Here is an 18,322-nt window from a genome sequence, read left to right as displayed (position 1 = left end):
AGCCTTAAGCTAGTCTGGTTCTAGCTTAAGCAGACGTTGAAATGGGCTTAAGCATGTGAAGATTTTATTAGGGCAGATGCCTGTGAGAAAATGGGGAGGGAGGCCAGGGAAATTCAGGAATTCCAGGGCTTCTTTGGTGGTTCGGACAGTAAAGAATCTGCCTGCAATGCAGGAGACCCAGGTTCAATCCCTGGGTCAGAACGATCCCCTGGAGAAGAAAATGGCAACCCTCTCCAGTATTCTTGCCTGGAGAATCCCATACACAGAGGGGCCTGGTGGGCTACAATCTATGGGGTCACAAAGAGTTGGACACGACTGAGTGACTAACACTTCTACACTCTCACAAGGAGGAACCTGAACATTTCCCCTGCAAAAAGAAAAAAATGTTGATTCACCTTGAACGGCCATTTGCAGTACATCAGGCAGATAGAAGTCTTCAGACACCCCTGTAGCAATGAGGCAAAGCCAAAAATGCCTGAATACCCACACCTCGATCCCCTCTTGTATTCTGTCTGTTGCTGGGCCAAGAACCTTGCTTAGAAGCTGACACCACTCTTTTGCAACATACTCTTAGTTTTCAGACGTATCAGTCAATAAACGAAGCAGTCATAGTGAGGGAAAAGTGTATTTCACAGTCGTTATAAAAGTACATATATTTCATAAAGGTGACGTAAATACAGTCCTTACTTATGACCAAATCGTACAACCAAAGCCAACTTGACTTCCGGATATCACACGCTGATAGTCGTCACTTTCGGCAGTAACTACACACAGGCTGACTGAGCTCACGGGTGCAGACTAACAAGAGACAGCCATGGGTCCAAGAGACGAAACACGCTTTGTACTTACCAAAGGGATACTCAAGGTCTCCATATAAATATAATAAAATAATAAAGAATTCAACATTTCTCCTCTCACTCGACTCCATAGATTTGTCGGGCGCTCACACACACAAAATATGGGTTCTCCCCTTCCTCACTGCCCCCTCACCTCTCACTGGGCTTGGAATAAACCTGAGTTCACAGTTCATGTTGCCAGTGGTGACACAGACAGTCGGCTGTTCTGGAAGCGTGCCAGGATCGGGGGGACACGTCCCAGCAGGTGAACACAGCGACACAGAAATGCTCATGGTCTTGAGGCAAGTAAAGCATGAGAGAGACAGAAAGAGCTTAGACCAAGTTCGCGGGCACGCAGCCTGCAAGCCTGCGGAGCCACACTTGCAGCTGGAAACCATCTTCAAAGAGGGTTCTTCACTGATCAAAAACCCAACACTCCATGTCAAATGGAGAGAGGGACTTCTCAGCTGCTTCTTTTATTCTCTCTGCTTTAAAAAAAAAAAAAAAAAAAAGCTCTACTTTTCAGTGGAAAGTTCCAGAACCTGGTTTGGAGCCATCCAAAGGAGTGCCACCCACGGTGGGGAGTCTGACCTCCTCCCAACAAGCCCCAGGGCTTGGGCGATCCCCAACAAGGCGAGGGGGAGTAGCAGCCCAAGGTCTCGTCAAGATCAGCCAGGAATGGGCACAGCCAGGTGTCCACCCTCTCTTTGCTCAGTCAGGGACATCTGGGCCAGAAGGAGGTCACCAGTGTGGAATGAGAAGAAAGGAAGACCCACCCCCAGCACTCTCTGGCACAGGCTGGCTGCCGGGGGAAGCGAAGGCGGGCTTTGCAGGCTCCCAGGGTCATGGCCTTCTTTCAGATCAGTGGGCTGGGAGGACTAGCCCCTGGGTGGCCCCAGCAGCAGTTTCTGGTCACGCCCGCAGCAGCCAGCAGCTGAAGACTCCAAGCCACAGTGGAACCTGGCTCCGAGCTGACCTGCATCCAACCTGTGCCGATTCTACTTCTGCCAATTCTGTTCATGGCCGAGTGGTCCCCACCAAGGGCCAGGGCCCCAGCCCCAGTGGAGACAGCTCCTGGCAGGCTCCTAACTAGACAAAGACAACACTGGGATCCACAAAACACATACACAGGGACGGCATGGACACAGATCCAGAGGTGCATCTTTGGTTCCATCCTTGGCAAAAGGTGTGAAAACCGACCACGGATTCAAAGCCTTGTTTGAGGAACCCTGCTTTCCTCAAAGAAGATACAGTACTGTATTTTGAACGTGAGTCCCTGCACAAGAGTCTCTCACTGCTCACGGCAAACTGGCTGAGCTCTAAACCACACTTGTCCCCTTGGCAGCTTGAAAACTGCATTGCACAGAGCTAGAGGTGCCTTCCGGGCGCGTCCATATTCAACCTTACCTGTCTTCTCTTTCTAAATAACCGACTGTAACTATGCTCTGCACCTTCCAGAAGGATTCGGGCTCTGGTGATCCAATGGGAAGGACAGGCAGCCGGCGAGGATCACGTCCCCCCCTGCAGGCCACCAGGGGCCAGCGCCACTGAAAACGTCACCTGGGCAAGCCTTGATGCCCTCCATGCTCGTCCTCTCGTGAGAACAGGAGTTTGGTGAAATCACTTCCCATCTCGCCACCCAGGTTTCTAAAAATCATGTTGACTCGATTTAATGACATCACATAAAGAACAATAACCTTTGGAGAAGATACTAATAATTCAACTGTTAGCAAGTTTCAACCAAGTGAAAAAAAATTCCATCAAGACCCTGCTTGGCAAATGAGTGTCCCACATTGGTCTTTTCCATTCACTGGGGACCCCGCTGTGGGGATCAGTCTTGGATCCAACCAGAGAGGGTGGTGCTGGTTTCTAAGCTTCCTGCCCACCTTCCCCAGGGGCTCCTGAAGCTGGGTTCTCTGGGTGACCAGCTCTTGCCACCCTGCAGGGAGTTCTCTCGATTAAAGGAGGGGAAACTGTGGCCTGGGTGAACCACCTTGTGCTTCCCTGCCACGTGACTGCTGAAATGAGACCAACCCACTGAGAGGCGCACACAGAGCACAGCGCAGAGAGACGGCTCAGAAGGGTGTATCGTCTGAGAAGGCCGAGGCCAGTGCAGGGTTCTCCCTGCCAGCCCGGCGGAGGGAGGTGGGTGGAGGGCCAGTGAACAGGTGGGAGGAAGGAGGCCATGGCTGATGGAGTTGGCCACACAGACAGCCAACCTTCCTGGGAGTCTCAGCATCTCCAGTGGGGACCCTACATGAGAATGGGGAGTACAGGCTCTGGGTCTGTGGTTTCAGCTGCAGGGACAGCGACTGTCAGGAGGAGGTGAGGCTGTGAAGGGTACTCCAGGAGAGGTGTTAGAATCTTTGCACCCTGATTGATACGGGGAGCTGCTCCACTGCTTTCCTTAGAAACGCCCAGATGCCCTTCTCTGGCCCAGGTTAGCACTGGCCTTTAACCCCATCAGCCAAGTCGAAGGAGAGGCTTGTGGGGGCCAGGGGCTGCAGTGGGGGCATGCTGGCCTCCAGGGGCCTGTCTGCAGAAGGCTGCAGGCTCTGATGCCGCTTCCTCAGCATCTGTCCGATGCCCATCATGGGGAACCTGCCTCGGCTCTTGACACAGTTGGGGCTTCCCAGGGGTTGCGCAGGGCCATTACCGGGCCCCGGGGCTGGGGAGCACGTGCCCTCCTCTTTGGGGGGGCTGTTCTTCTCTTCGTGAGCAAAGGAGACCAGAGTGGGGTGCAAAGGAGTTTGGAGGGGCAACGGGCTTCCAGGCAGCAGGACAGGCGAGAGTGTCCGCTCACAGCGAGCCAGACCCCCAGGGGAGTTCAGAATCCTATAGTGATGGGACGGGGAGAGTAGTTCTGTCTGGTCGTCTCGATCCACGGACTCGAAGGAGCGCACCATATCCAGCATCAGGGGGTCTTCCTTGATGGGGAGGCTGGTGCTCCCAGGCCCCTGCTGAGGGGGCTCCGGTTTCTTCACAATCCTGGGGGTTCTGGGGGGTGGCACCGGGATGAACTCCATGGAGGAGGAGGCCACACAATTGGAGTCCGAGGTTTTGCGAAAAATATTGCGGCAGCCGAAGGAATCTGCACACCAAGAAAGAAAAGGAAATGTGAAGACACCACAGTCAGTGCCCACGGCCCTGCTCCCACGTACTCGGACCCCAGTTGCGCTGAGAAGGGGCGGGAGGTGCCCAGGGGAGGTCAGACGAGACGAGGGGCACATGGCTTCCCACTCTCCCTGCGGGGAACCAGACGGACTTCCTGGAGTAGAGCGGACAGAAGGCCGGGGACAGGAGGCCTCCTGGGTTCTGACTTGCCTCACGGCACCAGCTTAACTTCTGCTCTCCTTTCTGTTGCTTAAAATTCTGGACCCTGCCCAAGAGCCTCTGAATGAAAAGGTCTGTGGCTCAACAGAATGACCACAAAACTGCTGGAAGCACGTGGATCCCAACTCACTGAGGACTTGCAAGTTTAGTCCTCAGATAATCAAAACCGGAAGGAAAGTTTCTTCGTAACTTAAAAAAAAATATCATGGTAAAAATTACATAACATAAATTTTAAACTGCTTATTTATTTATTACTTAACCTCTTTTAAGTGTACAGGGCAGTTAAGTACATTCACATGCTTGTGAAATAGAACTCTTCACTTGCAGATCTGCTAGTGGTTGCCTGGGGCAACTGGTCTATACATCTGACTACTCTAGCTCCCTCATGTAGGTGGAATCTACAGCATTTGTCCTTTCGTAACTGGCTTGTTTCACTGAGTACAGTGTTCTCCAGGTTCCCCTGTGCTGGAGCATGTGTCAGAATTTCCTTCCTTTTTAAAATTTTTATTTATTCATTACTTTCGGCTGTGCCGAGCCTTCATTGCTGGGCAGGGGGTACTCCCTAGCTGTGGTATGCAGGCTTCTCATTTTGGCAGCCTCCCTTGCTGCAGAGCATGGGCTCCAGTGTGTGTGGGCTTCAGCACTTGCAGCACGTGGGCTTCAGCAGTGCAGCTCAAGGGCTGTAGCGCACAGGTTCAACAGTTGTGGCGCACGGGCTAACTTGCTCCTCGGCATGTGGGATCTACCCAGATCAGGGATCAAACCTGTGGCTCCCGCACTGGCAGGCGGATTCTCTACCACTGAGCCACCAGGGAAGCCCCAGAATTTCCTCCCTTTTAAAGACTCTCTCATGACTTCTGGTCTCCCTGGAGCCTCACCAATCCTGAACAGGGGTGAAACACTCTTCATCTATATATCTCAGGCAACCAGCCAACTCCCGTGGCTTCCATCTCAAGCTGGCACAGGCTAGAATCCAGGTTTGCAGGCTTTGGCAGAGAAGAAAGGGAAAACCCCCGGTGTTTGGCGCTGAGGGAAGTGAAGCCAGGTTCCCATGGATCAGGCCCTGTCTTGGTTGGTTCTCCTACCATCACACCTGACAGCCCTGTTGGAGCCTGGAGGCAGGAACGAGCTGTTGCCACCGGGAGCTATTTCGGCGACAGCCAAGGGCACTGGGAATCCTCTTTCCCTTACATAAATATATACACAGATCCCCAAATAAATCTCCTCCTGGGGCCAGCACAGATGCCTGAGATTCACGGGCAGAGAGACGGGAAATTTCATTGATGGCTAACGTCTCCAGCGTTCCAGCTGGCACGCAAGCCCCCTGCCTCTCCCTCAGATGGCTGTGTGCCCCAATCTTGTAGCCCAGCTTCTCCCTCCACCCACTTCTGCTTCCTCTGCTTGCCTAGAGGTGTAAATACTGGCAGGATACCTCCCACAGGCACCCTATTTATTCCCACCCCAGAGTCAGCCCTGGGGCAGAGACCCAGACCCTGCCTGGTCCCCAGCAAGAAGGGCAGTCACCCTGCCAGAGCGATAGGCATGTTGGCTGGCTCCTCCTCACCCCATTCTTTCTGGGAGGGAGTCAGCTACCCTGGTTAGCAGAGAAAGCTCTAGAGCTAGCCTGCTGGGCTGGAAATCTGGACTCTATCACTTACCAGCTCCCTGACTTTGGAGAACTCTCTGTGCTATTTCCTCATCTCTAGAAATGGGGGTGAGAATGATCTCATGGGCTGAGGTAAGAGCTGAAGCAGTGCCCGCCACCCCATGAGTGGTCAGTGTGAACAGTTAACACAGGATCCTCAGCGCTTCTCGGCACAGATTCCCAAATCCCAGGACAAAGGCAAAATGCAAAGGAACAGATGACAGCTGGCCCAGGAAAGTACCAAGGAACAGACTCTTACGTAGCCTCTGGGGCTACATAAGTGAGTGAAGTTGCTCAGTCACGTCTGACTCTTTGCGACCCCATGGACTGTAGCTCCCCCAAGCTCCTCCGTTCATGGAGTTTTCCAGGCAAGAGTACTATAGTGGGTTGCCATTTCCTTCTCCAAGGGATCTTCCCAACCTAAGGATCAAACCTGGGTCTCCTGCATTGTAGGAAGACGCTTTACCCTCGAAGCCACCAGGGAGGCCCGCTACAAAGTTAACCCCAAATATGCAGCTTCTACCTAGACCTTCCTTCGGGGAACCCACAGGATGCCACTGTGAGGGCCCGGATTCACTGCTGGTTCCAAAGCCAGGAAGGAAGGTCTCCCGAGGAGGGACAAGCACAGTCTCTCCAGTGGGGCCCCTGCCTTCCTGACGGCTGCAGAATGAAATGGAACCAAGTAGATTTGCTCTTCCCTGGGTGACAGCTGGTCCCTCCTAGAGTCAGGAAGACCCGTGCTACTGTTTTGAACGTCCCCAGTACTTTGCCAACAAAGGTCCGTCTAGTCAAAGCTATGGTTTTTCCAGTAGTCATGTATGGATGTGTGAGTTGGACTATAAAGAAAGCTGAGCACCGAAGAATTGATGCTTTTGAACTGCGATGCTGGAGAAGACTCTTGAGAGTCCCTTGGACTACAGGGAGATCAAATCAGTCAATCCTAAAGGAAGTCAACCCTAAATATTCATTGGAAGGACTGATGCTGAAGCTGAAGCTCCAATACTCTGGCTACCTGATGCGACAAACTGAGTCACTGGAAAAGACCCTGCTGCTGGGCAAGATTGAAGGCAGGAGAAGGGGGCTACAGAGGATGAGATGGTTGGACCGCATCATCATCATCAACTCAATGGACGTGAGTTTGAGTAAACTCCGGGAGATTGTGAAGGACAGGGAAGTCTGGTGTGCTGCAGTCCATGGGGTCTCAAAGCAAAGAGTCAGAGATGATATTATGACTGAACAACAACAGTATACTTTCCTGCTGGTTAACGTCAGACAGCCAGAGCCCTCCTGGAACCTTAGTTTCTTCACATTTAAAACAAAGGGATCTAAGGCTGGACGCCACCACCTCTCCCATCCCCACTCTGTAAGGGGAACGCTCCTCTACTCCACAGTTGGACACGCACTCCTGGCTCCCTGTGCCCCTCCAGGCTCTCAGGGTGTGTTAAGTCTCCTTTCCGCATCCCTGGATGCCTGCTCCAGAGGAGGGAGACCCATATCCATCAGTTACCGCATGTGCTGGACGATGAATGAGGAGGAGAAGCCCACACGTGTTTCTCATTGAAGTGAAAAGTGAAAGTGTAAATCACTCAGTTGCGTCCAACTCTTTGTGACCCCGTGGACTGTACCCCGGCAGGCTCTTCTGTCCATGGAATTTTTAGGCAAGAATACTGGAGTGGGTCCTCCTCCAGGGGATCATCCTGATGTAGGGATCTTTACCATCTGAACCATCAAGGGAGCCCTTATCTCACTGGATCCACCCAATAGCTCTGACAGGTAGGTTTCTTTTCACAAGGAAGGGAATCAGTAAAGATCCTCAGAGGATGAGGAACGTGGGGCATCAGCAGCCTCAGAGCTGGGTTTGAGCACCCTACCTCCACCCAGAGCCCAGACTCTGTGGACCACATGTCACTGCCTCTCAGGGTATACTTTTCAGGGAAGGCTCCCACGAGAGCATGCCCCATCCCTGCTCCTGAACCTCAATCTCTGCCCCTTAAAACTGAACACTGATGCCTGGCTCCATGATACTATGCACCCCAATCTCTGCTACCTCAATAAAATACCAAGCACCCCAGTTTCTACTCCCACAATGCCATGCACCCTGGTATCTGCTCTCCCACAAAACCATGCACCCCAGTCTCTGCTCCCATAGTACCACCCACCTTGACGTCTGCTTCTGCAAAATCATCCCTCCCAATCTCTGCTCCTGCACCCCATCTCTATTCCTGTACCCCATCTCTGCTCCTGCTCTCCAATCTCTACTCCTGCACTCCATCTCTACTCCTGCACCCCAATCTCTGTTCCTGCATCCCATCTATATTCCTGTACCCCATCTCTGCTCCTGCACCCGAGTCTCTACTCTTGTAATACTTTACACCCTGATTTCTGCACCCACAAGCCTATGAACCCCAGTCTCCTGCAATACTTTACACCCTGATTTCTGCACCCACCCCGTCTCTGGTTTCTCAAATCCCACCCACACAGGTGGACCACACCAAGCAGTCAGGACAAGGTCTTGTTCTCACGTTGCCTCTCAAGCATTAATTCCGCTTTCCCATGGGCACAGGAGTAGTGTCTGTCCCAGGGGCGCACACAGAAACCAGCATGGGATACACAACAGCCACGCAGTTGAACACGAGAGGCCTAGACAGTCCCCCACGCTGACCCACCTTTGTCAGGAAAGCCAGGCTTGGAGGCCTTGCGGTCCTTGAGCAGGGCCCTGGTGCTCTGAATCTGCGTGATGAGTGAGGCCGACGGCTGTTTGTGCGACGGCAGGTTCTTGTCCAGCTTCTTGGAAAATGGTCGATGAAGAAAATCCCCTCTTTTTTCTTGTTCTTTGGGCTTTTTATCCTTCCAATCAGAAGCAAACATAGGTACTCAGATGCACACAAGAATGCACAACAGGATCCCTCTTTGAATAGTTATCAAAGTAGAGTTAAGAAACCTCAGTTTTCTACAACGCCAGGCTCTCAGCTGCATCAAGGGAAGCGCCCAGACCCAGAGGACACTCCAGGGAAGCCACGGCCCTCTCCCTGGGCCGCAGTGGGCTTCGGTGGTCCCCAGCTCCCTGCACTGTGCTGTTCTGACATGTTCCAACAAGGGCAAGGATATCCCTGGGTGCTCCATTTTCTTAGAACAAGCTGAACAAACCGAGGTAAAGCCTATGAGGACTCCTGGTAACCTTCCGTCCTAGCTACAGCAGAGTCCTAAGATTCTCCCCAAGTAGTGGATTTGCAGAGGCAAGAAGCACTCCATCATAACCTCAGTGTTCAGTGAAGCCGAGGAGGTGGACGCCCGACCCATGGAGCCCTGAGCCTGCCTGGGTTAATTTCTGACCCCTGTCTTGCCCTGCTCACGTGGGCTCCTGTTGTTTAGTCACTAAGTCATGTCTCTGCTGTGTGCTCACTCAGTTGTGTCTGACTCTTTGCGACCCTATGGATTGTAGTCCAACAGGCTCCTCGGTCCGTGGAATTTTCCAGGCAGGAATACTGAAGTGGGTTGCCATTTCCTCTTCCAGGGGATCTTCCTGACCCAGGGCTTGAGCCCGTGTCTCCTGTACTGCAGGCAGAGTCTTTACCACTGACCACACGGGAAGCTCACGTGGGCTCTTACTTGTGAACTTCAATTGGCACAATTCAGCCATTTGTGCTGTCAAGTCTTGCCCTGATTGAACTCAATTATAATCCCTCTGACGGGAGTGAATTTGACTGTTTTATACATCTTCAACCCCACAGCCTCTGGCATGAAGCCAGGCATGGAGAGAAAGCTTATCAAATAGTTATTGAAATATTTAAAAAAACAAAAACAAAAAAGCCAGTGGAAACGTTACTGAATTAAAATGAATTGGGTTCAAGCTTCTGGGAAGGGTGATGCCACAAGGAAGAGGCTTTTTTCTGGCCCTAAAGACTGTGTTTGATGTTTACTGTCAAACAGAGGCAACCGAATCCCTGACCTCACCAGGAGTGTGGGTGTGGGGGGGAAGAGACCAATTTTCACATTTTTTGCCTTAAAACCTTAAGAACATTTGCAATTCAAGAAAGCTCATCTATTTTTCATGGATGCTGTTGAAAAGCTTCTCAAGGAAACATCCCCTTGCACTTGGGTAGCCCTTTCTAACAAGGATTTTCAAAGCCTTTCTGGATTGGGGTCCATTGTGTCCAGGTTTTGAGTGGGAAAGATGGCAGAAGAGAAATTGGATGTGGGGGCACCCACCCCAGCCTTGAGTGCCACCTCAGGGCAGCAGCTGCTGGGAGCCCAGCCCCTGGCTGAGGTGGCTCGCTCCCCCCATGGGCGGGTGGTCAGGACAAAGGCAGAGGTGAAGCTCCTGCAAACACCTTCACCAGCGTCTGATCAGCCACCACCAGCTTTACTGAGGATGCTTGGAACGTCAGACGCTACGCTAAGAGCAGGACCCCTGATGAGGCAAATCCTGTTATCCCCTCTTCCAGAGGTGCCTGCAGTAGCTAAATATACCCAGACAATTCAAAAAGATGCATGCACCACTGTGTTCACAGCAGTACTATTCACAACAGCCTAGGCCTGGAAACACCCTAAACGTCTGTTGACAGATGAGTGCATACAGAAGATGTGGCTACATACACACGAGGGACACTACACAGCTGTGAAAAGAGAAGGCCACTTGCAGCAACACGGATGCACCTAGAGACTCTCATCCTAAGTGAAGTGAGCCAGAAAGAGAAAGACAAGTACCACAGGATGTCACTTATATGTGGAACCCAAAACAGGGCACAAGCGAACCTATGTACAAAACAGAAAGAGACTCACAGAGAACACACTTGTGGTTACCAAGGGGAAGGGGGAGGCGGAGGGATGGAGTGGGACTTGGGGGTTGGAAGATGCAAACTGTTACATGCAGGATGGATGAACAAGGGCCTACCGTTGAACACAGGGAACTATATTCAATATCCTGTGATAAACCATAGTAGAAAAGAACAGTCAAAAATAGGGATGTATACACATGTATCGGAGAAGGCAATGGCACCCCACTCCAGTACTCTTGCCTGGAAAATCCCATGGATGGAGGAGCCTGGTGGGCTGCAGTCCATGGGGTCGCTAAGAGTCAGGCACGACTGAGCGACTTCACTTTCACTTTTCCCTTTCATGCACTGGAGAAGGAAATGGCAACCCACTCCAGTGTTCTTGCCTGGAGAATCCCAGGGACGGGAGAGCCTGGTGGGCTGCCGTCTATGGGGTCCACAGAGTCGGACACGACTGAAGCGGCTTAGCAGCAGCACACATGTATAACAGAGTCACTTGGCTGTACAGCAGACATGGGCACAACACTGTAAATCAACTATACTTCATTTTTTTTTTTTTAAAGAATTCACCCAGGAGCCTGACAGCAACTCAGATTTTTGCAGCCCTCCCTGAAAGTCGATGTGTTCTTAACCCTTGACTCCACACTGCCCTCTGGAAGATGGAGCAGGGCCAGGCTTGTTCTGGTGGCAGAGAGAAAGGCTAGGCACAGTGACTGCTGGGGCAGGGACCACACTGTAGTCCAGGGCCTCCAGGATGCTACAGAGGAGATCATGAGCAGGATGCTATGAAGGGCGGAGCGGAGGGCGGGGCATCCGCTCCTGGTCAAGGCCAAGAGCAATTCTCCACGGCCTCCCTCTCCCTCTTTCTATCAAACACCAACAGGCCCTCTGCTCTACAGCAAAGAAGAATGAACTTTCACCATCCCCAGCCTCTCCCCAAGCAATAAATGGCCTGTCCCAAAAAGTCTGGCAGAATTCCATCCCAAAGTCTGGCTCCATTCTATCTGTTTTTACGAGCAAACTCATCAGTTCTACCTGGTAACACCTTAAACAGGAAAATAGAAATCAAATGCACTTTTGTGATACATTGTAAAACAATATTTGGAAGAAAAAATAAAACTGGAGTTACCTCGCCCTCCACCGCTCACAACCCCAACATTGCCCCCCCTTTTTTAGGACAGTGAGTACATCTTCCTTTGGGCTACCCTGCACTTCCTGCTCTCAGAGGGCTCCTGCCGGCAGCCTCCTGGGTTCATCTCAGCTCCTTTCTAACTCTCTGTGGCTTCTCAAAGATAAAAGGATCAAGATGCAAACTTTCAGGGGGGCCAGTATCACCACCCAGACAGAGCTCATGAACCAAAGGGTGTCCAAGATGTGAGAGTTCTCTGTAGGACGAGATCAAGGTTGGCTCTAGAAATCTCTCCTTCAACCCACAAAGGGATCTTTGGCAATGAGCAGAGCTGACTCACTGGACAAGCCCCTGATGCTGGGAAAGATGGAGGGCAGGAGAAGCGGGCAACAGAGGATGAGATGGTTGGATGGCACCATCAACTCAATGGACATGAGTCTGAGCAAACTCTGGGAGATAGTGAACAAGGAACTGTGCTGCAGTTCATGGGGTCACAAAGAATCAGACACGACTGAGCTCCTGAACAACAACAACGAGAAAGCCCACGATGGGGACAGAAGAAAGAGGACGTGGATTTAGGACTAGAGTCTGGGGAACCTTACTCACATCGCCTTGTCGATCCTGCACCTTGGTGTTGTTCAGTCGCTCAGTTGTGTCCAACTCTTTGCAACTCCATGGACCGCAGCATGCCAGGCTTCCGTGTCCTTCAACATGTCCCGGAGTTTGCTCAAACTCATGTCCATTGAGTCAGTGATGCCATCGAACCATCTCATCCCCTGTAGTCCCCTTCTCCTCCTGCCCTCAATCTTTCGCAGCATGGTACTTCCTCCAAACTACCCCCATCCTCTCCCCCACCCCCAGAGCATTCTTCTCAGCCTGAAAGAACAGATGACTTCATAGTGATGGGTTTCTAGGGAGATGCCAAGAGTTTACTGCCCATCTGCTCCTTGGGGGTGGGGGACAATGCCCTGGATCTGTCCCGGTGATCCCTCAGGAAACTGACTTGTTTACAAGCAGCCATCTTCATGTCTTCCAAGCAGAGATTCATAAATGCAACCGATTTTCCAATTCTACCATTTTCATTTGCATGGCCTATTTTCTCCAAAAGAGATTTCCCAGGGAGAAGGATGCTAAATTGCCTTATGTAACAGAAACAGATCTTCAGAAGGACTAATTATGTTCCCCCTTCGACATGCCTGCACCCACTCCCGCACACCCCACCTAGCAACGCTGGCCGCCTGCAGGCCTCTTCAGTCTCCCTCTGATTCTCATGGGTGGGCAGTGTGCCCCTCATCCGCATGTGCCTAAGGGCGGGTGGTGGAGCTGAAGCTTCAGGGGTTTTCTCTGCCCCCTCATGCTCAGTCCATACCCTCCAAGGCGGATCCAGGAGGAAGCCAGAGGCCCCAGATGCAAGCAAACCGCATACAAAACAGCCTCTTCTCTTTAAACCATTTTCCAACCACCACACATGTGCATGGATGTTTTTCAAAAAAAATGGATGCCTTGAATATGCAGACCCAGACTTCCCTGGTGGTTCAGTGGTAAAGAATCCACCTGCCAATGCAGGAAATGTAGGAGATGTGGGTTCGATCCCTGGGTTAGGAAGATCCTAACCTGGATGAGATGGTTGGATGGCATCACTGACTTAATGGACGTGGGTTTGGGTAAACTCCAGGAATTGGTGATGGACAGGGAGGCCTGGTGTGCTGCAGTCCATGGGGTCGCAAAGAGTTGGACACGACTGAGCGACTGAACTGAACTGAACCTGGAGGAGGACGTGGCAACCCACTCCAGTATTCTTGCCTGGAGAATCCCCACAGACAAAGGAGCCTGGCAGGCTAGAGTCCACGGGGTTGCAAAGAGTCAGACACGACGTAGCGACTGAGCACAGGCCCAAGCCCGTTACATAAGGGAAGCCACAGAAGCCTGATTCTGCCATAGGAAATAAACAAATGAGTATAAAAAGGGCTTGGTCCGTAAATTAGGCCACTGAACCAGGAAGCCGTGGACTGTTCTAAACCCCACTTCTTTACAGGTAGAAACACAAATGCACAGCCAAGTTTGTTGTTATAGCAAGATGAATTTTAAAAAAGTCAACTACACAGGTGGCTCTAGTGGTAAAGAACATGCCTGCCAATGCAGGAGACATACATGGGCTTGATCCCTGGGTTGAGAAGATTCCCTGGAAGAGGGCATGGCAACCACTCCAGTACCTGGAGAATCCCATGGACAGAGAAGCCTGGTGGGCTACAGTTCATAGGGTCAAAGAGTCAGACATGACTGAGTGACTTAGCACACACACAGAGAAAGCTGATCTGATCTGAGGGGATTCTGACAAATCCACTTATAATAGGATTCTGCATGTCTGAATTCAGGACAGGATGAGGGGTGTGCAGACTCCAGAGCTCTGGGCAGGGATTCCCTAATCTTCAGGGTCATATGCAATGGTGACTTTCATGTGTCAAGTTCGCTAGGCCAGGGCACCCAGTGTCTGGTCAAACACCAGTCTACAGTTTGTGGTGAAGGTTTGTGTTAGATAAGAATGACATTTAAATCGCTAGGCTTTTGAGTAAAGCAGCTTGTTTTCCACAATCTGGGTGGGTCTTGGGCAATCAGTTGAAGGGCTTAAGAGAAGATGTTTGGTGGAAACCTACACAACAGTGTAAAGCAAATATCCTTCGATTAAAAATAAATTTAATTTAAAAATGAGAGAGAGAAGACTGAAGTGTCCTGGTTTCCTTCTTTTGAAGGAATTCTGCCTCCAGAAGACTTGGAACTGGAGCTGAAACATAAACTCTTCCCTGGGTGTCCATGCATCACACACACACACACACACACACTATTGATTCCGTTTTTCTGGAGGACTCTGTCTAATCCATCAGAACCTCCCCCAATTTCTTACCTGCACAGCATGAAATTCAAGGTCTCTTGTCCAGGTGTCCAGGGAGGCCTGCAAAAACCCCAGCATTTTTCAACAATTCAAGAAGCTACACTTGTTTATTCCCTAAACTCACCCCTTCCCACCTGCAGCTCTGGTTGAGGGTTACCCATTTCAGTGTTTGCAGACAAGAAACCAAACTGCCCCAGAAGCAGGCGGCAGATGTCCTAATTCCTGCCCTGGAGAGATCTTCTAGGTAAGGTTTATATTGAAGTCTAGGACACATGACGGAGGGGTGCTCTGATGATGAGTAAGGCGTCGACTCGGTTTTCTCAGTCAACAAAAGCACGCATGAAAACGGCGCCCAGATCAAGAAACAAAACCCAGCCAACACCCAGAAGTCCCTCATTCCCACATTCTCTTCCTGTCCCCAAAGGTAACCACCGTTCTGATTTACCACAGCAGACGCTTGATTCTAAACTTGATTGTTAAAACTTGTGCAGGACTTCCCTGGTGGCCCAGTGGATAAGAATCTGCCTGCCAGTGCAGGAGACACGGGCTCAATCCCTGATCTGGAAAGATTCCACGTGGCTTGGAGTGACTGAGCCCATGGGCCACAACTATTGAAGTCTGTGAGATCTCAGGCCCGTGAACCATAACCACTAGAGCCTGTGCTCAACAGCACGAGAAGCCACTGCGGTGAGAAGCCCACAAACCACAGTGAAGAGTAGCCCCTGCTCATCGCAACTAGAGAAAGCCTGGGCACGATAACCAGAACCCATGGTAGCCAAAAGTAACATAAATTTTAAGTTTTCTTTCAATTTGACCAGATTTTGAAATGACACAAAGAAAATACTGTAATATTTTACCTTTAAACTTATAGTTCCCATTATGCATTTAATTACGATGGCGGTGGTGGCTTAGTTGCTCAGTCGTGTCCAGCTCTTTGTGACCCCATGGACTGCAGCCTGCCAGGCTCCTCTGTTCATGGAATTTTCGAGGCAAGAACACTGGAGTAGGTTGCCATTTCCTTCTCCACGGGATCTTCCCAACCCAGGGATGGAACCCACATCTCCTGCATTTCCTGCTGGGCAAGTGGGTTCTTTACCACTGAGTCACCTGGGAAGCCCGTATTTCTTCACATTCCTCCAAATTCAGATGTCGGAGTCCTAACCCCTAGACCTCAGAATGCAGCTTTACTTGAAGACACGGTCAGGACAGGCGCATCCCATCCCCTCTGAAGCTGGGCGGGAGGTACAGGGGGGAGTGTGAAAGCTCGCTCTCCTTGGCCTTTGAGATGGAACCTCTTCCTGGTGTTACCTTTTCAGAGGTGATCCAGTTAAGATTATCAGAGTGGGTTCTAGTGCAGTGTGACCGAATCCTTACAGAAAGGGGGTAACTGGTCATGGACGCACACACAGAATGCCACGTGAAGGTGAAGGCAGTGATCAGGGGGATGCTCCTACAAGCCCGTGAATACTGAAGACTGCTGGCATCCACCAGGAGCTAGGAGGCATGAAAGATTCTCCCTCACCATCCTCAGAGGGAATCAGTCTTGCAGACACCACAACCTTGACCTTCTGGACTCCCAAACCAGGAGACAACACATTTCTTTCGTCTAACCCAGTGGTCCTCAGGGGCACCAGGAGCTGGTTCCGTGGAAGACCATTTCTCCAGAGACCAGGGTAGGAGATAGTTTGGGGATGATTCAAGCGCATCACTTCTACTGCTCACTTCATTTCTATTATGATTACATCAGCCCCACCTCAGATCATCAGGCATTAGATTCTGGAGGTGCGGAACCCCTGGTTTAAGCCACTTGGTTTGTGGGACTTTGTGATGGGAGCCCTCGCAGACTCCTACAGTCCCTCTGCCACCGTCTGCATGACTTAACTTCCAAAACTGCAGTGTTACTTAGATACCGCAGAAAAGCCCTCGTATTTCTAAGTGACATTTTGCTACATATCAGCATTATTTTTCAAGACTTGAACAACACTGGCTTCCGGCTCTCTGTGGTTTTACTGAGCCAGGTTACTAGTGATGACTGCCCTGCCACGACCCTCCATGGCGCCCCCGGCCCCCACCTCTCTGGACATCTCTTTTAGGAAAAGGAGTCTCTGGGGCATTAGCCCAAGGTGGGACAAGGGTCTCCCTTTCCCCCAAGGTTAGACAAGGGTCTCCCTTTTCCAGACGTGATCTCTGCCTGCTACAGTAAGAAGACGGGGAGAAAGTGGCAAAGTCATACCATGACAGCACTAGAATCCTGAGAGGGAAGTGTTTTCTGCTTAGGTCAGCTCCTCTGTTTCCTAGGAGAAAAAGAACTGGGATCCAGAAGAAGAAAGAGGCCAACACTTGCCCTCAATGCCCAGACACGGCCCCAGAGCCACCCCCTAGCCCACTCGTGTACAACCTTGAACTTCACTCCGCTGTTCCTGTTCACACCACCCATCCCCTCTGCTTCTCCTCCTGACCAGCTGGGCTGAAGCCCACAGAGGCCCGGAGTGGGCTGTCCCTGGAGAATCTGGCCTCTTTCAGCCTTTCTCACCACTTTTTCTAGCTGGCCCCATTCCACTTTGCTAGGTTCCAACGGAGAGGAGCTGGGTCATCTAGCCAGAGCCTGTAATTTAATTAGCTCAAGTATCTCTGCGGTTTGGAGAAAACAAATGGAAACTAGAAAATTGAAATGCTGTTTCCCCATTAGCGTTTCTATTGAAACTCTAGCCATTAAATATTGCGACAAATGTTTTAAAACGCTTACCATGTATTTTCAGGCCAAATGCAATAAGCAGCTGAGAAAAATAATCTAGATGAAAAAAAAAAAAGAGGCCCCTTTCACATTGTGGCTCTGATACTTTTGAGCACACAAGCAGTGTCGGGTACCAGGCAACCAAGGACATGGGCACCAGCCGAGAGGCTTAGAGGCCGCCTAGGACACACACTTAGGGGACGTGGCACACTTAAGTTTGCATTACTACCTGAGGCCCTAAAGAGTCAAACAAGAGGCAGGGGAGCCTAACGGCGACTTCTGTACCCCCTGAACCCCAGCCGAGGTGACCACCCCCCGTGCAAGTGACTGTAAGAGGTCCCTCCCATAGGGCATGGCCATCAAGGGATGGTAATTCGATTTGAATGCTGTCATGCAGGTGGTCCCCCTACTTTAACCAAGCTAGGTGTCCCACTGGAATGTTCGACCTTCCCAAGACGCTGACCCAATTCCATTTTTGAGACTCAGGCCAAGGTCCACTTGATTATTTCATTTCTTCATTCAGCAAATATTTATTAAGCCTCTACTGTGAGCCAGGCATCCTGCAGGTTCTGGAGACACTGTGAGGAACAAAAGGGACGCTGTCCCAGGGACCCTCCTGATGGTCCAGTGGTTAAGAGCCCAATGCAGGGGAACTCGGGTCTGACCCCGGTTGGGGAACTAAGATGCCATGTGCTGCAGGGCAACTAGGCGCTAAAACTAAGACCAAGAGCTGTCAGAGAAATCAGTAACGGGACGCCTGCCCTCCTCTTAGGGAAGTCACAGACCAGAGTGGAAGAGAGATGGGAGTCAAATCATCCCAGAACAAACAGAACCCCATCCAGGGCATCAGCCCCGGGAGGCAGGAGGTGTGTGACAGCCTGCACTGGAGAGATGCGACCCAAAGGCAGAGGTCAGAGAATAGCAGGGGTCCATGATGAAAGTGAAAGAGGAGAGGGAAAAAGTTGGCTTAAAGCTCAACA

The 18,322-nt window shown here is 51.2% G+C and overlaps 1 protein-coding gene across 2 annotated transcripts in view; it reads right to left on the bottom strand.

The window, feature by feature from the left end:
• Positions 1-609: 609 nt before the first annotated feature.
• The window catches only part of HUNK (hormonally up-regulated Neu-associated kinase), a 132,539-nt gene continuing 114,826 nt past the window's right edge, over positions 610-18,322 (bottom strand). The window contains exons 9-11 of one of the 2 annotated variants that reach the window (XM_086413136.1): positions 14,621-14,668; positions 8,481-8,661; positions 610-3,927 (exon numbers count right to left, since the gene is read on the bottom strand). In XM_086413136.1, the coding sequence (XP_086269262.1) occupies positions 3,278-3,927; positions 8,481-8,661; positions 14,621-14,668 (879 nt within the window). In that variant the 3' untranslated portion in view covers positions 610-3,277. The remainder of the gene's footprint in view (positions 3,928-8,480; positions 8,662-14,620; positions 14,669-18,322) is intronic. The other variant, XM_086413148.1, reaches the window with a different exon arrangement.

Source organism: Bos grunniens, chromosome 1, assembly GCF_055505025.1.
Source record: "Bos grunniens cultivar Pamir isolate PY7600 chromosome 1, Bosgru_T2T1.0, whole genome shotgun sequence".
Taxonomy (NCBI): domain Eukaryota; kingdom Metazoa; phylum Chordata; class Mammalia; order Artiodactyla; family Bovidae; genus Bos; species Bos grunniens.
Note: the sequence above shows the minus strand (reverse complement) of the source record. Positions and strands in the feature narration are given on the sequence as shown.